At 39.8% G+C, this 27,462-nt stretch overlaps 1 protein-coding gene and 1 pseudogene across 8 annotated transcripts in view; both read left to right on the top strand.

Moving 5' to 3' along the window:
- The window catches only part of CREB1 (cAMP responsive element binding protein 1), a 79,183-nt gene that overhangs the window by 7,674 nt on the left and 44,047 nt on the right, over positions 1–27,462 (top strand). For 6 of the 8 annotated variants that reach the window (XR_012779360.1, XR_012779361.1, XM_075529372.1 and 3 more), the window contains exons 2-4: positions 19,574–19,695; positions 25,793–25,939; positions 26,844–26,885. Coding sequence is in view for 6 of the 8 variants with exons in the window: in XM_075529372.1 (XP_075385487.1) it covers positions 19,582–19,695; positions 25,793–25,939; positions 26,844–26,885 (303 nt within the window). In the remaining 2 variants the exon portion in view is untranslated. The remainder of the gene's footprint in view (positions 1–19,573; positions 19,696–25,792; positions 25,940–26,843; positions 26,886–27,462) is intronic. The other 2 variants (XM_075529378.1, XM_075529373.1) reach the window with 2 other exon arrangements.
- On the top strand, positions 20,609–20,709 carry LOC142425042 (U2 spliceosomal RNA; annotated as a pseudogene).

Genomic DNA, 27,462 nt, shown 5'->3' with positions numbered 1-27,462 from the left:
AATTTCTCCTACGGCCCAGCAGTTTCGTTTACTGTGGCCAATAATTATAATACCTTGCTTTAATGTACTTCTGTTTATCCATCTGATCATTTATTTACTGGACATTTTTGAGTGTCAACATTTTGATAGTTGATGAAATAAAAGAAAGTTTACTCAGGTATTTTGTACATATTAAGTAAAGCATCAACAGTAAACCATGAGTGAGGTGGGCTGATACGGGACATTATTCCCTTCAATAATGAAGTCTAGCACACTGATGCATCTGAAGATGCTGCCTTGTGCTTTGTTCTCCATAAAGTAGTCATGAATCGGCACTGACCCACAGCATCCACAATAACCACAACAGAGCTTGCCCTCCAGAAACCTAGGGTATGGTAGGGGTGATAGAATTGTGTAAGAAAGAATGACTAATACATGGCACAATGAATTTTCACTACTCTCCTGAAAAACTATCAGTTTTAGAAAAGGAGACACTTGGTAACGAAAAAATTCGAGGGAAAGGTAGAATTTAAATTGAATTCCAAAGAGTTGGCATAAATAACAAAATGAGCTGTGCATGGAGGAAAGAGCATGATATTGTCATGAATTGGTGAAGAAATTGGTGGGTTAGCTATAGAACCATATGAAAAACACTGAACTTGAGAAAGGAAGCATTTCATTTGTGTAAGATGAGAAAAGATATAAACAGAAAGATGATAGGATAAATTGGGCTAAACTGTAGGTTTCCTGATGGCTGATCCTCACTTCTAAGTAGATTATATTGCAGTAAAAAACTAGACATGGTAGTTTTAAAAAACAAAAACCTCACTTTTGAGAGAGATTTCATGTATAATCCACCTGTTTCAAGTACGCATGTCAGTGGTTTTAGTATAGTTGTGCATCTGCCATTGCAACTCACTTTCCAACGTCATTCATTATACTCCCAACGGAAACTGCACCCCTTAGCTGTCACCTTTTGAAGTCTTCTTTGTATGTATTTTAGACAAAACACAACTGAAATTACTGATTTATCTTTTAAAAGACTCAACAGTTTGGCTCATTTACTATATCACAAAAGTTTCTTACCTTGGCGTTTCATTGACTAATGCTTTAGTGATTACTAGTATTTCTTGCCTTGGAGGCATAAATAAACCAGGCTTGCTTCTGTGGAGTAGGACAGGGTAGAACTACCTCTTTAAATCTTTATGGAAAATAGCAAGCCTCATTGTGCTAAAGAGTGGCTAGTGATTTCGAACTGCTGACCTAGCTATTGGCAGCCCAGTGTGTAACCCACTACACTGCAAGGGTTCTCTGAGACATAAATAGCATGGGATTAATCAAATGACTACCAGGAATCATGACGAGATTGGTTAAAAATAGCACATTCATCTGAAGGTTGGAGTTGAAGCTGACTGCTTTCAGGATTAAAGTAAAAGTACCAGAACTTTAAGTGGGTCTTTTATAGACTCTACATGAAGTCTTTGCTCTTATCCAAATATTGTTTATTGGCTTTAGAGATTAAATATGACCAATTCTTAGAGTCTACGATGTCTCTGGTGCCTTGACTTCTTGGGTTTTCTCCGTTCTTGCCTGATTTTACAAAGATATCATGAAAATGAGTACCATATTACTTACTATCTTACAGTTTTATTACCAACTGCATAAAGTATTCTTTACTTTTAATAATATGGGAGCCTTGGCGGCACAGTGGTTATGCACAGGGCTGCTAGCCACAAGGTCAGCAGTTCAAAAACACCAGCCGTTCCGCAGGAGAAAGTCGAGGCTTTCTACTCCAGTTCTAGACTCTGTCCTGTAGGGTTGCTATGAGTCAGAATTGACTAGAGGACAGTGAGTTTGGTTTCGTTTGATTGTAATAATATTGAATACTCTGTAGAATAACTTTGAACTGTGTATTAGAAGATCAACATAGAGCCCTAGCTTGGCAACTGAGCACAAGTGTTGTACAAACCTCTTAACATTTCTAGTTCTTCATCTGCTAAAACCAGAATCACTGCCTTATGGCTACTACTATTGTAATGCATACCATTTTCATTTCAGAAAAACGGAATTTTCAGTCTTCCATATGTAATTGTTAAGTAATTCACCACGAACAGCATTTTAAATGTAGTGTAAGACAGAATGATCAAACGACTACATTTTACTTTCCTAACCCCACCAAGTCAATTCTGACATACCGTGTAAAGCTTTATGAGAGTAGATAACCTCATCTTTCTCTCACAATGTCCATTTACAAACAAATGTTCATTTTCCATTTGAATGTAGTGGATTTCCACAGTCACTTAGGTTTTGTTGAATAAATAGAGTAGAAGGGTATAACTAAACTTGTCGAACCTTACAGTTTTAGCATTGAACTAGCTTATGAAGCAGAACCTAATGTTTGAGGACAAGTTTAATTCTTCAGCAGACACAAAACTTGCTTTTCTAAAAGTAAAGATATAACAGGTATATCATCTTCCCTTTAAAATATTTAATTTCTGCATTAGTACTGCATTATAGAAGTCTGTGAGATCATTGAAAGGACTCAAAGTATGCACTGTTGTAATCAAAGTATTAGGTAGGTGTTTGGGTAATAGGGGAAAGATACTACAAGACAGGTACTGGGGAGAGTTGACAAAAGACGTCGATCTAAAATAGTCGGTTATTGGTCCTCCTGGACTTGAGCAGCACTGTTTCTTGGTGCCCTAACACAGGAAAGCGTGGGACAGAGCCATGAGTGCTGACCGTCTCACATGAAGGAAAACAAGCAAATGATTATTGGCTTTACTTAACAGCAAATCTTTGATTTGAAAAAGCATGACAGTTTCTTACTGAAAGGAATGAGAAACTTGACCACATTTTATAATGGTGATCATAAGTCATGTGCTCTGTAAATCAAATAAAAAATTTTGAACCTTGTTAAGTATTTACTTTTAGCACAGTATCTTCCTCATTGGGTGTGTGTGTGTGTATATATATATACACATACATATATATGCATTTTAATATATTAAAATAGAATTCACAAATTCTGTTAATAACAAAACTTCAATAAATTGCAAAATAGAAATGTTGAACCTAAAGCCATTTCTTTTAATTCCAATAAACAAATGAATTAGAGAATTTATTTGATTAAGTAGTAAATTACAAGATTCCTCTTGGCTATATCAATTCCAACTCAATGTGGCTCCATAGAACAGAATAGAACTCCATAGTATTTCTAAGACTTTACCTGTTTCTGGAGCAGACAGGCATCATTTGCAGGAAGCCCAGTGTTTACCCCGCAGCACCAACACGACCTGCATATTGCACTCTTCTTTGGTGATGGTGATCTTATACTAGAATTTACCATTAACACAAAAGTTCAAGCTTTCTTTTCTCTTTGGCTTAAGAGTCACAAGATCTTTCATTCAGATCACAGTTAGACCTTATGTATATCTTTTTAATTGCCTTCCTCTGCTACCTAGACTAGGTTTAAGTATGGATTTGTTGTTCTCTGATTAAGTGAGTAAAACCTTGGTAGAATAGGGAGCATGTTTTGAAAATTATGTATCTTAATTAACTGTAAGCCTACTGCTGTCAAGTCAGTTCTGACTCATAGTGTCTCTTTCTTTTTGCATCTTTTCCCCCAACTCTCCAAACACCTACCGAATACTATACTTACATGATTTCTAAGGCTGTAAATCTTTATAGGAACAGATAGCCTCATCTTTCTACCACAGAGGGTTGTGGGTTTGAACTGTCAACCTTATGACTAGCCGTGCAGTGCCTAACCCACAGAGCCACCAGGGCTCCTTTAGTTAATTATAATACTACTATAATTGGTTACTGTATGTGGATGGCTTTAACAAATAGAAATTTATCATCTCACATTTTACAACTCACAATAAATTGTAAACGACACTGACGGCTTTCTCTCTGGTTGACTCACAGTTGACATATGGAAGAAGGCCCTTATCGCCTTTCAGCATCTATAGACCCAACATTCCTTGGAGATCTCCATATGTCTTGGCATCCATCTTTCCATGGATCTAGGAGGCTCCTAAGGAACACACTGCTCTCACCTCTTCTTTTCTTGATAGTAACATATCCCCTTCTGTCTTATCTCTTATAATATAGAAAGTGGTGCCCCAACAGACTGGACTGGAAAACACTCCTAAAGGCCAACAAACGATCCTTGAACTAACTACAAGCTTTTCTTTCTTACTGTGTTTTGTTTTGTTCTTTGTCAGTGGTTTGTTGTTGTTGTTTTGTTGTATATTATTGCTTGGTTTTGCTCTGTCTTGTTTTTGTGCATGTTATTGTCTCCGCAGGTCTTTCTAAATAAGATAGGCTGGATGAACAATCTGGAGGAGAAAACAATGGGACCGACAATTCCTGGGGGACATGGGATAGGGGGAGGTGGGGGAAAAGGAAGTGGTGTTAACAAACCCAGGAACAAGGGAACAACAAGTGATCCAAATTGGTGGTGAGGTGGGTGTGGGAGGCCTGGTAGGGCATGATCAAGGGTAATGTAACGAAGAGGTGTTGCTGAAACCCATGTAGGGACTAGCATGATAGTGGGGCAGGAAAAAGTCAAGGGAAATAAAGGAAAGTGCTGGGAGGCAAAGGGCATTTATAGAGGTCTAGATAAAGACATGTACATATGCAAATGTATTTATATATGAGGATGGGAAATAGATCTATCTGCCTATATTTATATGCGCCTATATTAAGGTAGCAGAAGGACATTGGGTCTCCACTCAAGTACTCCCTCAGTGCAAGAATACTTTCTTCTATTAAATTGGCATTATGTGATGCTCACCTTCCCAACACAACCGTTGAAGACAAAGCGGGTGAATAAGCAAATATAGTGAAGAAAGCTAATGGTGCCTGGCTATCAAAAAATATATAGTGGCCATCTAGCTCAGCAACAAAGCCCACAGGGAAGAACACACCAGCCTGTGTGATCACTAGGTGTCTAAGGGATCAGTTATCAGGCATCAAAGAACAAAAAATCATATCAATGGGTGCATAAGCAAATGTGGCGAAGAAAGTTGATGGTGCCCGGCTATCAAAAGTTCTGGGGTCTTAAAGGCTTGAAGGTAAACAAGCGGTCATCTAGCTCAGACGCAGCAAAGCCCACATGGAAGAAGCACACCAGCCTGTGCGATCACAAGGTGTTGAAGGGATCAGCTATAAGGCATCAGAACAAAAAAGTCTTACCATAGTGAATGGGGGGAGTGCAGAGTGGAGGCCCAAAGCCCATTTGTCGGCCACTGGAGATCCCCTTGCAGAGGAGTCTAGGGGAGGAGATGAGTCAGGCAGGGTGTGAAGTAGCACCAATGAAAATACAACTTTTCTCTGGTTCCTAAATGCTACCTCCCCTCCCCACACCACTATCATGATCCAAATTCTAACTTGCAAGTCTGGCTAGACCAGTGGATATACACTGGTGCAGATAGGAACTGGAAACACAGGGAATCCAGGACGGATGATACCTTCAGGGCCAGTGGTGTAAGTGGCGATGCTGGGAGAGTCGGTTAGAAAGAGGGAACTGATTACAAGGATCTACATGTGACCTCCTCCCTGGGGGGACGGACAACAGAAAAGTGGGTGAAGGGAGACGGCGGACAGGGCAAGATATGACAAAGCAATAATTTATAAATTATCAAGGGCTCATGAGGGAGGGGCACCGGGGAGGGAGGGGAAAAATGAGCTGATGCCAAGGGCTTTAGTGGAGAGCAAATGTTTTGAGAATGATAAGGGCAATGAATGTACAGATGTGCTTTACACAATTGATGTATGTATGGATTGTGATAAGAGTTGTATGAGTCCCTAATAAAATTATTTTTTTAAAAATAGAAAGTGTTGCAGGCTACACTCCAGGGGAACCCCGCCCCCCAATACATCATATTGGGGAGAAAGAATTAGAGATCTTGCGTCCTATTCTTAATCCTTTTACAACTTCTTGGCAAGTTATATCAGATTACATCATCGGAGACCATTAAGTTATCATTACATTACCGCCAAATCACTAAGAATCATGGCCCAGTCAAATTAACATCCATTTGGTGGAGAGGAGGGACTAAGAAGGCATCATTCAAGCCACAATACCTTGTTAGAATTTATTTCTCTTGTTAAAACCAACTAAACTTGTTGCTATGTTGATTTCAATTCAAGAAGATAGGAATTTATGTATCACATTGGCTGTTCTGATTCATCCCCTTAAAATATGAATGGCTTGCTTTTGTTAGGGTCTGATCAGTCTAATTTTAAAAGTTGATACAATTAAGGTTAATATGTGTATGTGTGTATATGCTATTGTTTGCCTATATGATTTCAGCGAACAAAACCAAATTCAAGTGTACTGTATTAATACCAAAAAGACTTATTGGCATAAAAAACATGGAGCATTGCTGAACTTCTAATGTTGATCACGTACATGAGATGGCAGTATATGGTAAGTGCACGGAAAAAGGAGAGTGCAACATAATTACTAAGTCCTGGAAAGGTAGGCTCTTGTGTAGCACCTAAACGTTCTGCCACTTTCTTAAGCAAATGAATCATAACACTGTAGAAAATGTATCAAGACATGTCACAGGTATAAGAATGTGTTAGTAAGTCTTCCAAACAGTTGAATATCACAAAAATGGCATGCAGGTACAAAATAGCTATAAAAAGCACTGCGTATTCATACAAGTAGGTGTCTTATTGGTGCCACTAAAATAATTGTTTAGTTTTAAGATACGTGCCCACACAGGCCTTTTGCTATGGTTTCCCTGGAGACTTTGGACTTCCTCTTCTTTGAATTTTTTTAAATACCTGCAATTTTTGATTGGTGGAAGAATTCAGAAGGAGCTACCCATTTGATAGAGAACAAGGGAAGTTTTCTTCTCCCTCATTTACAATTGAGGCCCTCTTAAAGAGGAGGGAAAATCATAGCATATGTTCATATGAATATATTTCTTTTTCAGAAACAAACCACAATTTTTCCAAATATTTATATCTCTTTCTAAACTTGATTGAGTTTATCATAAGATTTAAGGGATTGAAGATGAAACTGAAAAATGGGAATAAATAAATGTTTTCCTTATAGAATGTTTAGGATTATAGTTACACTGGGGTACATGTTAAAGGTAAAATTCTTTTCTTAATTTAAAAATTCATTTCATTGGGAGCTCTTACAGGTATCATAACATTCCATAGTTCAATCATATCAAGAAGTATTATACAATTGCTACCACAGTCAGTTTCAAAACATTTTCTTCTTGAACTCCTTGATACCAGCTCCCCTTTATCCCCTCCCCTCCACCCCCCAGGAAGCCTTATTTATTTTACTTTTTTTGCTGCATATTACACCATCCATATATCCATTTATGTACAATTCTGTTGTTCGTTCCTCTAGGTTAGAGTATCTTTTAAAGAAGAAAAAAGTAAAGGAATGTAGCAGTCTTCCTTTTGTTTTATAGTTTTAGAAAAAAAATGGTGATGGGGGTTTGCTTTAATTTGCAATTTGATGAAGATTACTGTTCATTTGATTGAGGCAGGTAGAAACAGTGCTAACAAATGTTTGTACCTGGTTCATTATAGTTTTGTATTGGTGACGGTTAAGTGAATTTCAATGTGGTCTTTTCAATGAGATTTCATTGGAGATCCCTCTGGTCACCTTTCCAACTTTATTTTTCTACACACACTATCTCCCCACGTACATAGATATATGAATGTATATAGATCCCCAAACTCACTGCCACTGAGTCAATTCCAAATCACAACGACTTTATATAGGGTTTCCAAGACTGTACATCTTTTTTTTTTAAGACTGTAAATCTTAAGGGCAACAGTTAGCCTCATGTTTTACCCAAGGAGCAATTGATTGAACTGCTGGCCTCGTGGTTAGCACCTACCACCACTGCCTAACCTGCAGGATTAGCAGGTTTCCTGGGGAGAGGGAGGAAGAGAGAAGATGGATATACATATATATGAAATCACAAGAATCTGTTGGTATAATATGTTACATGTTCAGCCTGTAACTTAAGGTCAGCAGTTCAAATCTAAAAGCCACTCCAGGGAAGAAAGATGAGGCAGTGTGCTACCATAGAGACACAGCTTTGGAAATGCTAGGGAGCAAAGTACCTTGGTCTTAGAGAGTTGCTGTGAATCAAAATCAACAGTCATTCGTTCAACAAGATGACGAGTTGGCTTTGGTAATGTAAGTATATATATTATGTAACAGACCACTCATTGCCTCACAGACCTCTACTTCACATCTGTTCATAGGGAGTAAAATGCTACTTTTTTCCATCTTATTTGCTAATACCCATCTGGAACAGCTCTTTGGAATTTCACCACATTTATGACTATTGCAAAATGTATTCTCTCCTTGTAAATACCATGGAAGCACTCATTTGACACTTTGCAGGCATGTTTATCTCAACGACTTTTTTTTATCAATGACATTTTAACTCTCAGTGCCTATGATGCGTATTTCAGGAAGTCCCTGGGTGGTGCAAATGGGTCACTACTATGTGAAAGATTGGAGGTTCAGACATACTCTGGGCACTGGAAGACAGGCCTGGCTCTCTGCTCCCCAAAGGTCACACTTGAAAACAAGCACAGCTCTTCAAGCTGTTGCCCTGGGATCATCTTTAAACATCACACCAAAGTTACCCCTTAGGTCTTAAAATCAAGCAACTGTTTAGCTTAACTGGTAAAAATGTCGAGCATTCATGCTTTTTAAAGAACTCTGGGATCAAAGTGACAACAGCAAATCCAACAATTAGATGGGAACCTTAGGAGGCAGTGGGTTTATGTTAATGAGGGGAAACAACTCAGCAAAAGAGGATAAGAAAGATTCCATTACTCCCTGAATGTATTCAGTGTCACTGAACTATACTTAGAGAAACTCAGGTTGGTACATTTTGCTGTGCATATTCTGAACAACAAAATAACATTTAGAGAAAAGAACAACTGGATCAGTTTTCTGTGCACAACTGTAGCTGTCATGGGTCAGAACCAAATAGATGGCAGCTAACAGCAGTCACAGCAACAGTCACCTTTTAAAGGATGTAAAAGTGATACAGGTCTTTACTGTTAGGGATCTAGGTAAATTTCTTGCAGCTTTATAGGAAATGAAAATAAAACAACTTTTTCAAAATTAAGAAAAGGCAGTATGGTTAATATAACAATGATCAGAATCAAGCAATAATAGACTTGGGACTGCCCGTATCACTGGAATGATCGAAATAGTTTACAGAAAATGATATCTACCCTTTATTCTGAATTGTGGGCTGTAGTGCAAACGGTTTTCATTGATATGGGGACACTGAGGAAATAAGGACCCTAATTAATACATGCAGAAACACCATAATGAGTAACACACAGCAGAGCCCAAAATAGATGGCTGAAACTTTCTAAAAATACACTGTTCATCAGAGACTTCATCAAAAATAAAAAGAGAACCCACAGACTAGGAAGCAAACTGGCGATGACAAATCGGGCGGGCTAGTTTCTAACCTCTGGGAAACTTAAGGTGCTCTGGTGGCTTAGTGATTTCAAGTTCGACTGCCAACTGTAAGCAGTTTTGAACTACCCGCTGCTCTGCAGGAGAAGATGCAGGGTTGCTGCTTCCGTAGAATTACAGGCTCGGAAACCCGCAGGCCTCCTACCTTGCCCTGTAGGGTTGCTGTGAGTCAGCATATTCTCAATGGAAGTGATTGATAAAAATCAAATGTTCTATGAGAAAAAGACAATCCAATTTTAAAATGTGCCATGAACATGAACACCTTAGCTATCCGGAGAACCACCACACATGGTGAAATGCCCGCTCTCACTAGCTATTTGAGAGATTCTAATCAGAATCACAATGCGCTACTGCTTCACACTGGCTTTGCCGCACAGTTTAACCAATAACTTGCTGTATGGAATCCTCGCTGTACCGGTGGGACTATAAAACTTCACACAGTGGACAGCGGGGCAATGCTTTTTCAAACAGCTGAGAATAGAAATGCCATGTGACCTAGCAATCCCTTTGCCTGCTATATACCCTAAAGAAGTAAGAACCTTAGCACCAATATAAATGTGCACAACCATGAGCACCTAAATGCTCACCGGTAGAAGAATGGATACATAAACATTGGAATATGCACACAGGGTACTGTCCATCACTAAAGAATGAAGCATCTCGGGTGTGCATGGAATTGGAGAATTTAATGCTGAGTGAAATTAGACACCTGCAAAAGGAGTAATGGTATGAAATCATGTTTTAAAAAGGAAAAAGTTTTCATACCAAAAGAAACATTCTGATGGTTACCAAGAACGGGAGGGAAAGGCAGGAATGGAAAACAATAGGTAGAACATAGTATCCCAACCTTATTTGACCCTTTAAAGGGAATCTAGGACAGGTGAACCCTAGGACCAGAGCTGACAGTGGCAATACCCGGAGGGAAAGGGGGAACACAAGGATCTACATATAACCTCCCCTCTGGGGGATGGGCAACAGAAAAGTGGGTGAAGAGAGACGCTGGGCAGTTTAAAATAGATAAAATAATAATTTATACATTATTAAGGGTTCATGAGGGAGGAGGAAAAGGGGAGGGAGGGGGGAAGGAAAATGAGCTGATTCCAGGAACCCAAGTAGAAAGCGAATTTTGAGAATGATGAGGATAACGAATATATGTGTGCTTTACACAATTGATGTATGTATGGATTGTGGTAAGAGTTGTATGAGCCCCAAAAAATGATTTAAAAAAAGACAAATTACTCCATGCTCCCCCAGCAATTAAAAATGTGTGTGTTTTATATAGTCCATAGAACATGAGAAAGAAGAGGGATCTTTTGCAACCCCCTTTCATCTTTCCAGCCACCCCTAGGGGGCATTATTGCCAACTTTGGGAAAAACTGGGCTAGAAGATAGACTGGTGTCAACCTGGGTGAAAGGGAAGATAGTATTCCATAAGAGGAAGAAAAAGAACAGGCAAGCTCTTTTGGGAGGTTTGATAAGCTACTGCTTAGATTAAAAATTGATTATCTGAAATGTAAATCCCTGCCTACTTCACAATAAAAAGTTTTTAAAAACCACATTGCCATCCAATTAATTGACTCACGTCCTGTAGAACAGAATAGAATGACCCCGTAGGGTTCCCAAAGGGTATCATCTTTCCAGAAGCAGACTGCCACCCATGTCTCCCTTGGAGCAGCTAGTGGGTTCCAACGGTCAACTTCTTTGTTAACTCAGCACTTAATTACTGTGCTACCAGGGCTCCAGAGTACCATACCATTTAAATCTGAAAAAAAAAAATGTCATCTATCCCTCTTGTTTTTACAGACTAAGCAAAACTTAGTGACACTGAATAGATGCTGACTCATAGCAACCCTTTAGGACAGTAGAACTGCCCTTGGAGTTTCCAAGACTAACTCTTACAGGAATAGGAAGCCCGGTCTTTCTCTCGTAGAGCGTATGGACCCTGGACCTTCTGAATCACAGCCCATGGAGTCACTGCTAGCCACTAGAGCTGCTTTTACAGATATAGAAACTCGTACAGGTGATTTGTCTCACCACCAACTGTCGGTGACAAATCCAGCGTTTCACCCAGTGCTAGGCATTTTGTGTTTTACTTTAAATACCTAGAGGTGAGACTCTGAAGACCTTTATTGCAAAAAAGGTCTTGTAATTCTTTGTGAATTCTTTCTAATTGGTTTCTTTTAGGTGTGACATTGTTTTGAAATTTATGAGGTCATAGTTAAAGTTAATTTTTAGAGCAAAATCATGAAAACATCAGTCCAAAATGTGCCAATCTTTCTCTTTAAAAAAAATTTATTGGGGACTCATACAACTCTTAACACAATCCATAGGTACATCAATTGTGTAAAGCACATTTATACATTCATTGCCCTCATCATTCTTAAAATATTTGCTCTCCACCTAAGCCCCTGGCATCAGCTCCTTATTTTTTCCCCTCCCTCCTGAGCCCTTGATAATTTATAAATTATTGCTTTGTCATATCTTGTATTGTCCGACATCTCTTCACCCACTTTTCTGTTGTCAGTCCCCCAGGGAGGAGATTATATGTAGATCCTTGTAATCAGTTCCCCCTTTCCAACCCACCCTCCCAGTATCACCAATCAAATCACTGGTCCTGAAGGGATCATCCTCCCTGGGTTCCTTGTGTTTCCAGTTCCTATCTGTACCAGTGTACATCCTCTGGTCCAGCCAAATTTGTAAGGTGGAATTGGGATCATGATGGGGAGTTGGGGGGAAGCATTTAGGAACTACAGGAAAATTGTATGTTTCATCGTTGCTACATTGCACCCTGACTGATTCGTCTCCTCCCCGCGACCATTCTGTAAGGGGATGTTCACTGGCCTACAAATGGGCTTTGGTTTTCCACTCTGTACTACCCCCCCCTCATTCACAATGATAAGATTTTTGTTCTGATGATGCCTGCTACCTGGTCTCTTGGACACCTCATGATCTCATAGGCTGGTGTGCTGCTTCCATGTGGGCTTTGTTGCTTCTGAGCTAGATGGCCCCTTGTTTACCTTCAAGCCTTTAAGATACCAGGCACTCTGTCTTTTGATAGCCGGGCACCATCAGCTTTCTTCACCATATTTGCTTATGCACCCATTTGTCTTCAGCGATCCTATCAGGGAGGTGAGCACACACTGATGTGATTTTTTTGTTCTTTGATACCTGATAACTGATCCCTTCGCCACCTCGTGATCACGCAGGCTGGTGTGCTTAATCCATGTGGGCTTTGTTGCTTCTGAGCTAGATGGCCGCTTGTTTACCTTCAATCCTTTAAGACCCCAGATGCTATATATTTTGGTAGCGGGGCACCATCAGCTTTCTTCACATTTGCTTATTCAATCGCTTTGTCTTCAGCAATTGTGTCAGGAAGGTGAGCATCATAGAATGCCAATTTAATAGAACAAAGTATTCTTGTATTGAGGGAGTACTTGAGTGGAGGCCCAGTGTCCATCTCATACCTTACTACTAAACCTATAAATATATGCACATAGATCTATTTCCACATCCTCGTGTATAATATATTTACATATGTACATGCCTTTATTTAGACCTCTATATATGCCCTTTGCCTCCTAACTCTTTCCTCTATTTCCTCTGACTTTCCTCTTGTACCATTAGCATGCTCCGTCTTCATATGGGTTTCAGTAATTCCTCTTGGTTACATTACCACTTGATCACGCCCTACCAGGCCTCTTACACCCTCCTCACCACTGATTTGGATCACTTGTTGTTCCCTTGTCCCTGGGTTTGTTAACACCACTACCTTTCCCCCCACCTCCTCTTCTCCCATGTCCCCCTGGAACTGTTGGTCCCATTGTTTTCTCCGCCAGATTGTTCATCCAACCTATTGTTAGACAGACCTGCAGAGATAATAACATGCACAAAAACAAGACAGAGCAAAACTGAGCAACAATATAAAACAAAATAACAAACCAATGACAACACAAGAAATAGAAGCTTGTAGTTAGTTCAAGGCCTTTAGGAGTGTTTTCCAGTCCAGTCTGTTGGGGTACCACGCCCTGGCCCCTAAGTCCACCTTTGGCATTCCCTGGGGACCTTGCCACTCCATTCCCTTGTTCTGTTGCACCCCCTTAGTGTTTATCTCGGTGTGGCGGGATCAGATTGGGTGCAATTCCCACACTATGTCTCCAGTGTTGTCCCCTGTAGGGATATGGGTCAGTGAGGGGTGTCATGTCTTATAGTGGGGCCGGCCATGTGGTCCTCTCTGTGGACTGACTACCCTGAGCGGGAACATCTTCTCAAGGCATTGTGGGCCAGAATGTGCTCCACTCTCTCCTCCTCCCCCTTCATCTACTCCCTTGTGCTCTGTTCAGATATGTCCCGCTCCCGGAGCTGCAGATCAGTGGCATCTTCTGAAATAAATTCTTCTGGGGGGGAGGGACAGGTGTCCTCGTAGTTGGAATTGGGGCCGGCCCCTCGGACCTCTCCACTGGTTCCCTACTCCACGCCGGAATGTTGCATTCACATCTTGGAGCCCTGGGTTGAAGTCTGGTCCTTCTTTCCTTGAGGAGATATAAACAAAACCATCCCCTTGGGTTGGTTAGTGCCCTGTGCCCCTGCTACTCTTTTCTTTTTTATTATTTTTTTCCTTTCCCCACCTCCTTTTTAGTTGGCTACCATATGTATCCCTGAATTTGGTCTGGTCACTGCCATATTACCTGGTCCTAAGCATCAATCCCCAGTTAAAGTTTATAAATTCCGTGTTGCTTGGAGAACAGGAACCATGGAGTAGTTGCAGCAGTGCTACAATTCATGTGGTTTCTATGATCCATTGTGTTTCTAATATTTCAGGTCCAGTGTATATGCAGCTCATATGTACCTGGGCTTGGTCTTGTACAGGGGACTTCAAAAAGATTATGGAAAAATGGGATTAAAATATAATGGAAATTTTTCACAAACTTATTGAAGCCCTGTAAAATCTCGCTCTGGGTCTAAGTACTGCACTGCTGGCCAGACTCCTTGTTGCTAGTTGCAATCAAGTCCATTCCAACACCTGGTGACCCCATGTGTGCAGCCTGGAACTGCTCCAGGAGGTTTTTAAAGGTGCGATACACCAGAGCAGATTGCCAGGCCAGTCTCTCAAAGTCACATTGGCTTAAACCATCAACTTTTCAACTAGTAGTCTGGGGCTTAATCTTTGTGCCAAAGAGGAAACCCTGGCCTGGCTTCCAGTGGGCTAATATACACAAGACATAACATAAGTTTAAAAAAAAAAACAAACCTTCCAAGTCCAAAATTAATGTACCCACTTTAAATGTTGGCTTCAGCTACTTGAGAGACGGCTTTCCAAATACTTTCAAGGTACTGAGACAAAAGAACAGTATCACTTTGGACCTTCCCACAAGTCTTTCTTCTTCCCTCCCATCCCCCCCATGTGACCCTATCTTTTTTTACCCCTCCCCCAACTATGCCCCAAGCCTTCAGAATCTGCCGCTTTTGGTGGGAAAATAATTTTCTTTTCTTTTTTAATAAATCATTTTATTGGGACTCATATAACTCTTATCACAATCCATACATACATCAATTGAGTAAAGCACCCTTACACATTCGTTGCCCTCATCATTCTCAAAATTCAGCTTCCACTTGGGTTCCTGGAATCAGTTCATTTTCCTTTTTTCCCTCCCCGCTCCCCTCCCTCATGAACCCTTAATAATTTATAAATTATTGTTTTATCTTATCTTACACTGCCTGGCGTCTCCCCTCACCCACTTTCCTGTTGCCCATCCCCCAGAGAGGAGGTTACATGTAGATCCCCGAGTTCCCCCTTTCTACACCTCCTTCCCTCCCGGTGTCACCACTCACCACTAGTCCTGAGGGGTTCATCCGTCCTAGATTCCCTGTGTTTCCAGATCCCTCCTGCAGCGCTGTGCATCCTCTGGTCTAACCAGGTCCTCAAGGTAGAATTGGGATCATGATAATTGGGGGAGGGGGGGAGCATTCAAGAACTAGAGGAAGGTTTTGAGTTTCATTGTTGCTACCCTGAACCCTGAGTGACTCATCTCTTCCCCACTACCCCTCTGCAAGGGATGTCCAGCTGTCTACAGATGAGCATTGGGTTCCCATCACGCATTCCCCTCATTCATGGTGATAAGATTTTTTCCCCCTGCCTTTGTTGTTTGGAACCTGGTCCCCTCGGCCCTTCATGATCACACATGTTGGTGTGCTGCTTCCATGTGGGCTTTGTTGCTTCTGGGCTAGATGGCCGCTTGTTTACTTTCAAGCCTTTAAGTTCCCAGACGCTATATCTCTCAATAGCCGGGCACCATCAGCCTTCTTCATGACACTTACTTATGCACACATTCGTCTTCAGCGTTTATGTGAGGAAGGTGATCACACAATGATGGTTTTTGTTCTTTGGTGTCTGCTACCTGGTCCCTTCAACACGTTGTATTCACATTGGCTGTGTGCTTCTTCTCTGTGGGCTTTGTTGCTTCCGAGCTAGATGACCGCTTGTTTGCCTTCAATCCTTTAAGACCCCAGACACTATATCTTTTTGATAGACGGGCACCATCAGCTTTCTTCACCACGTTTGCTTATGCACCCGTCTGTCTTCAGTGATCATGTCGGGAAGGTGGGTATCATGCAATGACCATTTAGCTGAGCAAGGTGCTATTGTATTGAGGGAGTGTGCGTGAGGAGGCCCAATGTCCACCTGCTACCCCTCTACTGAACCTACAAATACATGCACATAGGTCTATTTCCCCCATAATCACAAATATATTTACATATGTACATGTTTGTATTTAGGCTTCTATGTATGCCCTTTGCTTCCTACTACTTTCCTCTTATTTCCTTATGCTTTCCTCCTGTTCCACTACCATGTTCAGCCTTCATTCGGGTTTCAGTAATTCCTCTCAGTTACCTTGCCCTTGGTCACTCCCTACCAGTTCTCCCATACCCTCCCTGGCACTGGTTTTGAACCACTCGCTGTTCCCTAGTCCCTGTGTTGGCCAACACCTCCTCCCTTCCCCTACCTCCCACACTCTCATGTCCCTTATTTTCTTCTCACATTATTTGTCCAGCCTATCTTATCTAGGTGGATCTGCAGATATGGTAATATGTGCATACAAATGCAGATGGCTTTGATAGCACCCAAATGGCACATAAGAGCATGACATCGACAGCAGCAACACCGACACGCTGTCAGACAAAAAAGCCACTGACATACAAAATTTAAAAGAAAAAAAAAGACAGCAAAAAAATTTTTTTTTGTTAGTAGTTTGAGGTCTGTTTGTTGGCCTTCAGGAGTGTTCAGATGAGTCTGGTGGGGTGCCACGTCCTGGCCCAAAGTCCATCCTTGATACTCCCTCGGGATCTCCTTGCTCTGCTTCCCCCACTGCTCCATTGCATGCCCCCAGTGTTTGCTTCAGCGTGGTAGGGTCAGCTCAGTCGCACATCCCCCATTGTGTCTCAAGTGCTATCCTATGCAGGGCCCTGGGTCGGTGCAGGATGTCGCATCTCGCCGCGGGGCCGGCTGTATGGTCCTCTCTGTACCATGGGCTCTTCAAGCCTGGCTGTCCTCTGAGCTTGGTGGGCTCACGTGAGTGTAGAAATGTAGCATAGTTAATGATTTTATTGTTGCGTTCTGTTACATTCAGTGCCATTGGGTTGTGGTTACAAAGCACAGGTCACAAATATATATATATATATATATATATATATATATATATATATATATATAATTTAATAACAAGTTATTTGATCATTTTAAAAATCAGTCTTTTCTCTTTGGAAATACAGGCTAGACAATGTAATCAAAACTTTAATTAATTAAATAGTATCATATTTAAATGGATTTTAACATTTTTTGGTCAGAAGGTATCTCAAGAGATCATGATTGAAATATAATCTGGTTCATAATAAAAATGCTATGTGACTTCTGGTATTACTTTTTAAAATTTTCATGTGAATTTTTTGGTTTTAAGAAAATTGATACTCAAAGATAAAGAATAAAAGGTAAAAGTCATCATCACCTTGTCTAGTTTCGCCAAACAACACATCTTCCAGAACTATTGTTATCATGCTAGTGTATAACCTGCCACACCTTTGTCTTACGTATTCCTTCCTAGCAGCAGTTTCTCTTGGTGGTTAGCACACGGGGGTCTGTGTGACCATGTTTTCTGGAACTTGCCCTTTGATGTTGTCTGTCTTGGAAAGGTGTATATGTCATTGCATTGTAGATCAACTCTGTTTATTTAAATTTCTATAATTTCTTCAATGATCCTTAAGGTGAATGCTTGTTTGTATTTTTTGTTATTATCAAGAAAATTCTATAGTGAATACCCCTGACTCTCTTTGTGAAGCAGTTAGGTACCTATATTAACTCCAAATCACAGTTATTTTCTCCTAGTACCCTTGTTTTGGGTGATTTTTATCTGAATGTTTAAGTAATGTAGTCAGCGCTGTTTTTCTTTTCATTTGTCAGTCTGGGTTTTGCGCTTTTCAGCCCTTAGGAATTGTTTATATTTATTTCTTGAGAGAGATTCCCCTTCAATTTTTAACTAGGTGGGCATTCTTTGTATGGAATCTGGTCAGTAATGGCAAGCCATAGAACTGTGATTCATTGGTAGCATGTAGTAGTCTGGTTAGATCAGTGGCAGTTTTGATTGTGTATTGATTTTTTTTCTTAGTTTTTTTTTCTTTTTTGTCTATTGATTTTAAGGTTATATAATAACTGCAGTTTGGAAAAGTATTGGATCTGTGTTATGTATAGAATCATTGTAGATACGCTTATAGCTAACAAATGTGGCAGGAGTATTCTCGGCATTACATGAGAACACTGATGCACTAAAAGAGAGAATTGCTTTCCCTATTAACTGAAACTTCTCTGACATCCCTGTAGTTGCTGCTTCTAGAACTTGCTCCCCATTTAGTTTTGTTGAAATCCATCGCCAGATTATCCAGAAAGTACACTTAGCACTTACGGATTCAAAAAGTGATATAAGATCAGCCTTTATATACTTAGCCAGAATTTTGTCATTACAAGTCTGAAACGAAGGTATCTTGGCCTTCCTCAGTTGGGTGTGTGCGTGCGTGCGTGTGTGTGTGTGTGTGTGTGTGATACTGCATGTAGGGTGTGGAGTCGGAACACTAGGACTTTTTGTTTCAGGGCCTCCCATTTAGCTCTATGGCCACTTAATCTTTCCTGTGTCCCTGGAAGCCTCACAGTTTGGACTGCACTAACTAACTTAACCAGATTTTGCCCTCCTCCTTATCTCCCTGAGCCCTGGTGGTACAGTGGGCAATGCATTGGGCTGCTAATTAATTGGTCAGCAGTTCAAACTCTCGGTCTGAGAGAAAGTTGAGGCTTCCTGCTCTTGAAAAAATTCACGAGCCTCCAAAAACCAAAATGGGCACTGTGTGTCCCCTAGGGTCACTCTGAGTCAGAACTGATTCAGTGGCAGTGAGTTTGGCTGATTTGGTTGAGTAATCACTCAGGAGTAGTGTAGAGTTTCTCCACTTCATACAGATGGGGATACTCTGCTAGGCGGTACCCTGGGGGCACTAAATGCCCTATAGGGTCACCCTGAGTCAGAACTGACTCCGTGGCAGTGAGTTTGGCTCTTTGGGTTGAGAAATCAATCTCCCCAAAGCCACTCCTACAGGGCTTCTCTTCTACATGGGAATGCACTTCTAGGAGGTGCTGTGAAACCAGTATCTCACAGTGCCTGCTTGCAGCTAATGCCTACTCATCACGATCTCTTCATACTTGATTGGAAATTAGAATTTGTTGCCCCCTGTCCTCTCCTCCATGTTAGTAGGATAGAAGGAAGTTCATAACTTCAGTTAATTTTTACCTCTCTAAAACTAAAGTCACTTCCAGATAGAGTAAAACCCCTTTAGGAAGTGACAGTAAGGGAAGAAAGAAGAAAGTTTTGATGTAAGAGACTAGAATTTGTAGAGCTCAGCAAATTTGGGCTTCTTTGGCAATAACTCAACGACATTATATTTGTACATACATTTCTTGAGAACATTTGGAAAAACTGTGTTATAATGTGTAATCTGCCTCTAAAGTCACAAAAGCCCAAAGCACTGTAGTGCTTGTAACACTCTTCCATATGATTGTAGGTAACTAAATGACCATGGAATCTGGAGCAGAGAACCAGCAGAGTGGAGATGCAGCTGTAACAGAAGCTGAAAACCAACAAATGGCAGTTCAAGCCCAGCCACAGATTGCCACATTAGCCCAGGTATAAAACTACATGGAATAATTTCTCCAGGGTGTATCTCTTCCTAGAGATGGTTTTATTTTTATTACAGAGCTGTCCAGAGAATGAGCAGAGATACTCCTAGAATATTAGAATTTCTGTTTACTTAGTAAATGTAGTTTAGAAATGATAGCATTAACTTAGTTATAGAGCAGTAAACTGTATCGTTAAACACGAACATAGTATTTGTATTGGCATGATTCAGACTACACTGTAACCGGTGGATAAATTATTTACCTCTTATATAAGGATGAAAACTGGCGCTGACAACTGCTTTTTAATCATACATTTTATTTTGGGGGTTCAGATAACCTGAACAAGTTAAGTTTAAATACAAAGGGACTTCAAAAGATTATAGGAAGTGGAATTAAAAGATAATGACATTTTTCTACCAGCTTTTTGGAGGCCCCCTCACATCCTTAGACCAAAAAAATAGGGTAAGCAAATGCATTGACATGCAAATTAATTTTCAGTGTGCAAGTAATTTTTGTTTCCTCTTTCTGGCAGCCTCCTCCTGTACAAATGATAGCCAAGGAAACCCTATAGGGTCATTACCCATTTTTCATATAAGATCACTGTGAGTCAAAAACAGCTTTGTGGTATTGGGCAACAATATATTTTAAACAGAATTTATGTTTCTTTTTGTCTTAAACATTCTATGTTTAAAGTTAGTCTCATCATTGTTTTTCTTTTATATTTTCCTCAAATATTTTCTTCGATCTTAATGTAGCTCTACATATTATATTTAATATACATAGGAAATAAATATATTAAGAAAATACAGAGAAATATAGTTCATCTAGAAATCAAATAGCAAATACAAATGTGCTGTGTAAGAGAGGGAAGAGTATATGATGTTGCTCGTTTCACATAAAGAAACCATTCCCCCCCCCCCCAATCTTCTCTGCCTTTTGGCTAAGATCAAGTGTAGTATCTGTTCTTATCAAATGAAGACACTCCCTCACCCCCAGGGAAAACAAACTGAGCAGAGACTCTGGGATGTCTAGCCTTATCTTCCCGAAGAGTTTACAAGTAGTCATAGGGGAGTCACTACACAAGAATGAGTCTTGGGAAACAGTGGGTTTCTAGTTCAGCTAAAGTGTGGACCGGATACTGGACTTGCAGGATTACAAAGGAGTGAGGTACTCTGTTTTCTCTTTAACTCCATGAAGGTGCACACCCAGCCCTTGGGAGTCAAACAAAGCTTTCTGAAGATGGATAAGCTCAGCTGAGGCAGGTGGCAAGAACAAAGGAAGAAAGCTGAGAACTCTTATGGTCAGGGAAGAAAGGGAGCTTGGGTAAAGAACTCTTGAATAATTTTTCTTTGGAACCAGGAATTGATCTATAGTCAACTTTTAGTGTTGCCATTTGGAAAGACTAAATCTTTCCCCCTTTTTAAAAAATAATTTTATTAGGGGCTTGTACAGCTGTTATAATCCATAATACATCCATCCACTGTGTCAAGCACATTTTTACATTTGTTGCCATCATCATTTTCATTTTGAGTCTTTGACATCTGATAAAATGTTTTCTTCACAGTGATTCAAAATTTTATTTTGATGAGTCTTTGTATCAAGGAGCTTGAGTGGCATACTGGTTGCTTGTTGGGCTGCTAGCTTCAAGGTCAGCAGTTTGAAACCACCAGCCATCCTTGTGGGAAAAACTGTATGGGACTTCCTACTCCTATAAAGAGTTACAGCCTTGGAAACTCACAGGGGTAGTTCTACCCTATCCTATAGGTCCCTGTGAGTTGGTATAGACTCAGTGGCAGTGAGTTTTGTATCAGTTTTTGTCTATGCTCCAGGCCCACGTCTTGGATTTTGGGCAGTTTCTTTAAATTTATTTGGTTCGTGACTTTTTCCTTTGTTTTTGTCCCCTCTACTAATCTTATGATCTGTAGTACTGATCTAATTTCTCATCTCTTCTCTCCTATTTTCTAGCAGGTTGTCTTTTTGCTCTATTTCCTGGGCGGTTTCATATTCTAACTCATCTGGAGAATTTTTGAAATTTGTGCTGTAATGTTTCCAAGAGTTCTTTTTGTCTCTGAATGACCCTTTTGGTTTCTTTTTTTTTTTTTAATACTATCCTATTTGTGTAAGGCAGTGTTTTCTGTTACCTTTGACGATCTTAGAGGGGTTTCCCCCTTAAGTGTTATTTTTCCCATCTAGGTTTTCTTCCCTAGATGTTATTCTTAGTTTTACCCCTCATTTGTTTTAGTTTGCATCTTTTGTATTAGTGGTATTCCTCAAATGTTCTATACAAGAACAAAAAGTTGTATTGGGAGGTCTGCGAATGAGATTGAGGCCCAACAACTGTCACCTTCACTGTACAGTGAGTGTGGTGGTCCCCAGTGTCAGTATCTTTTTTCCCCTCAATGTCTGTATCTTTTAAATATTTTCTTTTGGATTAGTCAGTTACCCAAAGAGGAGAGGTTCTTTTAGAGTACATGCTTGGAACCACTTGGGAGAAGAACACTCTACTGGCAGCAATGTCTGGTGTCTCTCTCTCTCTCTCTCTCTCTCAACCTGAACTTTCTCTTTCTGTCACAGTGGATTACGCCCATCTACTGGGAGGTTAAGAGGAGATCCAATTTCTTCTCAAAGATCCTTCAAAGATTTCATTTCTAACCTCACCTTTCTTTGTATCTTCCAAAGTGCCTAAGATCCTTAGCTTCTTGAGATTCTGTGGCTTTCCCTGCCCCCAACTTAAAGAACAGGGGGTTCAGAAAGTTCATGGAAAATTGGAATGGAAGATAAGGAATTTTTCTGTAGACTCTTTGAAAACCCCCTTGTAAGTTGGCCTTCTGACGTCTTCAAAGTTTATTGCCCCTCATCATCTACTTTAAATCTCCAAAATCACTACTATTAATCTCTTGTCCCAGGCTTCTTATTCTTAACATGATTAAAACAAAAGTCCAATGAAGTTTAAGTCGGGATCAGGAGGGAGCAAAATCATAAGTGAATGGTTGTTTTATTATTTTATCAGGCCTTAAAAAGAGGAGTGATATGATCAAGTCTAAGTATTATGAGATGTAGTAATCTGTACCTGTCAATGTTTTTTTCTTTTTATTCTCAATTACAAAGTATTTTTCACTTGTTTATCCAAGTTACTTGCCACATATCATACATTTTGGGGTAATTTCCTCTCAAAATTCTGATACTTACCTTTTTTAATATCAGTTTCTAAATACTGGAACGATGTAATAAAATTATCTCACAAATTCAAAGTGATTTTGATTTGGTCAATAAATAATAAAAATAAATTCAACTTAACTAGTAAAGGGAGGGAAAAGGAAACATTAAAACAATAATGAGATAGCCTGTTTTTGCTTTTAGAATTTACAGAGATTTTTTTTTCTCATTAAACTTTGTTTTAATGAATCTCAAAATCCTGTGACAAATTTTTGGTCAAGTTGTTTTCCATTTAAAACTTACTGATTTTAAAAACTAATTACTTAAAACTGCCACACACAAAAGGAACATCTGGTCCACAAAGATTCTTTTCCTTCTGAAAGTTTTACATTACATTGTTTTCATCAACCAGTCTTTTACTGTGAAACTTAAATGGCCAATTGAGACAGACAGTGCTGAGACCGTTCTTCCACCCCTTGATTAAGACTAGAGTGGCAGGCAGAGATTTTTAAAAATAAACAATATTGGTTTCAACTGTGAATATATGTTTTTATGGATTTAAGTAAAGAATTGGGTAAAAGGATGTAGCTTTATATCAATGAGCAGATTTGAAAACCTAAATCCTGAATAATGATGTGCTAACTAATGTAATTTTTATTGTTATAGTGACTAAACCATTATTAGTGGTATCGAAAGCTAAGTATACTGAATTTTAAAGATGACATGTTATAAAAGTTGAAATATGTGTACCCTAACCTCCCTGTCGCTCTAATTATGTCAGTAATTTTGTACCCAAAGTGGAATGTCTTTTTGCATAAAATTTGTTGTTTTATATTGTAGGCCTGTAATTCTTAAGAAATTACTCATTTTAATACCTCTAGTAGACATCCCAAGTATGATAAACTTTAACCTCCCTGGCAGTCTAATTATGTCAGTAATTTTGTTAAGGGACTTCTCTGCAATGTAATCCCGAGTGTGGCTCGGGGTTACCGCTTCTGACAGTTAACATTTACCCCAAGCCACATTTGGTATTACCGCAGGGCAGTTAAAAAACACCTAGAAGATTTATTTATTTATTTTTAACATTTTATTAGAGGCTCATACAACTCTTATCACAATCCATACATATACATACATCAATTGTATAAAGCACATCCATACATTCCCTGCCCCAATCATTCTCAAAGCATTTGCTCTCCACTTAAGCCCTTTGCATCAGGTCCTCTTTTTTTTCCCCTCCCTCCCTGCTCCCCCCTCCACCTAGAAGATTTAGACCAAAAATATTAATAGTAATTTACACCAAAAATATTAACAGTGATTAATAGATGGTAGGAATTGAAGCTGTTTTTACTTACTTTTTGTATTTCTACAATTTTATAAACGTGTAATGAGGGGAGTTGCTAGACTAGAATGATGAGGGTACAGAAGCACTTGTCTGTTGAGTTTAGTGAGTTAATTTTACCTGAGAGAAACTCAAGGAAGTGGTATGATAATTGCTTCCAATATTAGAAGAGCTTTTATGTGGAAATGAGATGAGATACCTTGAATGATGGTAAGTGTAGTTCTCAGACTTCAGTGTAGGAGAACATATTCTTTGGTCAATTAGATATTTTGATCTTTCAAACAAGTACCCTGTATGACTGAAATGTAAATAGTCCATGAGTCACATATTGAGACCTACTCCCTGAAAAATAGAGCTAACAAAGACCAGAGAGAAAAGGATTCCTTTCTACCTGTCCAGAAATGGGAGTTCATCAACATCTGCCTTCAATGGGGATCTTCACGGCCAGGCATTTAACTGCTTGCTAAATATAAATAACTCAGCAAATTGAGCTAGTGGATCAATCCCATCATCTTATCACCTCGGAACTACCCCCAAATTACTTCTTACTTCTTGATGAATTGTCTTATTTCAGTTAATGGTCTTCCAGTCACTAATTCTCATTTAAGCATGAAACTTCTGGGTTATCATCGATTTCTCTCTTATCTCCTTTAACCACTTGTTTAAAAAGCCCTGCCTGGTGCTGTACCCTCCCCCTCACCCCCACTGCCCCCAATGATTTCCTTGAGGCCAGAGACCCAATGTTCTTAGTTTTGTAGTTTTCTAATGTTGTCTTAAAGGTTTGTTGCAGTTGTGTGTTACCGAATTGATTTCCACTCATAACTACCCTATTCATTAAGGAAAAATCCTATCATTAAAAAATAAAAGTATGTTGCATATTGTAAGTGTATATTCATTTTGGACTTGATGGTCAGTTTGGTCCCAGCATCTGTAGCACATAATATTTAGAAGACTGTTTTTCAAGGCTTGCATATCTTTTAGTCTCGAATAAGTAAATTAATCTGTCAGTGCAGTAGCTATTTCTGTCTCTGAAATAAAGATAAACCTTATTTACCTACACTTTTATTAGACTCTTTGAAGAACAATACAAAATTGGCTATGGAAGCAGGTAACCAAACCAAAACCAAACTCAGTGCCACTGAGTCGATGGCCAACTCATAGCGACCTTACAGTGCAAGGTAGAACTGCCTGCTTATGGGTCTCCGAGACTGTAAATATGGGAGTTGAAAGCCCCATCTTTCTGCCTTGAGCAACTGGTGGTTTTGAACTGCTGACTTTGCAATTAATAGCCCAATATGTAATCATGATGCAAGCAGGAATCCTTGGGAAAATGTAAAACACTATACAAATAAAGTGGTATATAGAGTTCAAAAGAAATCAAAACAAAATGCATGTTATATATTTTGATAACATATTAAAATTGTTTGGGTGATTTGGGGATCAAAAAGTGGGGGCATTTTTCTTATCTTTTTTTCCACCCCTACATCAATGAAATCTTACCTAGCAGAACGGTCAGTTCTTTGCTGCTAAAATTTTCTTTCATATGAGACATGAGTTTTCTCAAGGTGTCTATAATGGGAATTTTTTTCTGTGTTCAACTTCATAGGTATCCATGCCAGCTGCTCATGCAACATCATCTGCTCCCACGGTAACATTAGTACAACTGCCCAATGGCCAGACAGTACAAGTCCATGGAGTTATTCAGGCGGCCCAGCCATCAGTTATTCAATCTCCACAGGTCCAGACAGTTCAGGTATGTGTATACAACATTCTGCATCTACTTTCATGACTTATTTACAACCATATCTCTCCCTTTTTATTTATTATCAAAATAGGAGCAGATTCAGCACGGTTCATTATATTCCATAGTAACGGAATGTGCTGGATCTGTCTAGGAACACATATAAATAAAAAGACATGTAAGGAAAAGGTTTTATTAAGCTATAAAAGAAAAACATGCACTGGAGTAATTAAATACATGGGATAAAGTGTAAATATTTAAGAGACACTGTGCTGGAGAGACTAGGCAAGAAGGTAGAAAGAAGACTCTGAACTGGTTGGAAATGATTCAGGCATGGCCCGTGGAACTTGCAGCATACATGGTGTGCAGCAACCAGGTCTCTTGCCTGTCATGAGTAGGAAATGGGCAGCATGCCTCACTCACAGGGTGGGAGCTGACTGACACACAGTCAGAGCAGCACAGTTGGCCCCTAGCTCTGAGTGGGGTACTACTAGCTACCTGTTCCCTGCTCGGATAAAACATGCTGCAAAAGGGTCTGCTTGCTGTGCAATACATGCACTGCCTTTGTCCCCATGAGCCATGACTGGACAGATCCCAAACAGTTCAGAGCCTGGGCTAGAAATAAAAGAAAAATTGTCATGAAGCAGCTACTACGAGCTGTTTCAGATGTACCGTGGTTAAGGGACATTATTTTTAAAATAATAACTAGTTATTTTTTTAACTTAAAATTGGAAGTAGAAACGTTTTACCCAAAATTAATAAGCTTAAGATACTGTTTGAACTTAGAGATCACTTAACTGTAGGGAACTGCGAATAGTCAGGGCTTTGTGGTTGAGTTTATTTTAAAAAAGACTTGAATGTTCTTTCAAGTAGGCCATAACCCCAGCATCCCATTTCATATTTTTTTGCTTCACAGTCATCCTGTAAGGATTTTAAAAGACTTTTCTCCGGAACTCAGGTGAGTGCTAGGCTCTAGATTTGGAGAAAACTTACTAGAAAGGAAGATTGTCTCTGTCCATCTCCTCTACAGTCAGGGCTTCAAACCAGTTCAGTCATGGCTAACATGGTAGAATCAGCCCCAAATGGGGCAGATTTGGGGCAGAACAGCCCCAAATTTGTAAACTATGAATGTGACAAGCTATAAGAAAGATGGGAGAAATTATAGGTTAGAGCCCTGGAACCGGAGACTTGGGAAAGGTGTAGCCTGGTACAGGATTGCCAGCACTGTGGAGAGGGACAGACATTCCAAGGGACGCAGTTGACTGTCAGCTTTGAGCCTGACCAACTCCACCAAGCAACAAAATTGGTTGCTATGCAGTATGCATGCTGCCTTTGTTCCAAGTGGGGGATTGCATTTCTAGCAGGGTGTCAGATCATAATTTTTCCTGTTGCCAATATACCTACATTTTTGAATGTGTGTCTATTCTGGTCTTGCTTTGTCAACTATGACTGAACCAGGAAGAACTGATTTTAAGCCCTGCTCTCAACATGAAATTTCAATATTAAAGTCAACCCCTTATAGCTCTTGTAGTCCT

The sequence above is a fragment of the Tenrec ecaudatus genome, chromosome 13 (assembly GCF_050624435.1).
Source record: "Tenrec ecaudatus isolate mTenEca1 chromosome 13, mTenEca1.hap1, whole genome shotgun sequence".
NCBI classification, from domain to species: Eukaryota; Metazoa; Chordata; class Mammalia; order Afrosoricida; family Tenrecidae; genus Tenrec; species Tenrec ecaudatus.
This window is presented reverse-complemented; position numbering and strand designations above follow the sequence as displayed.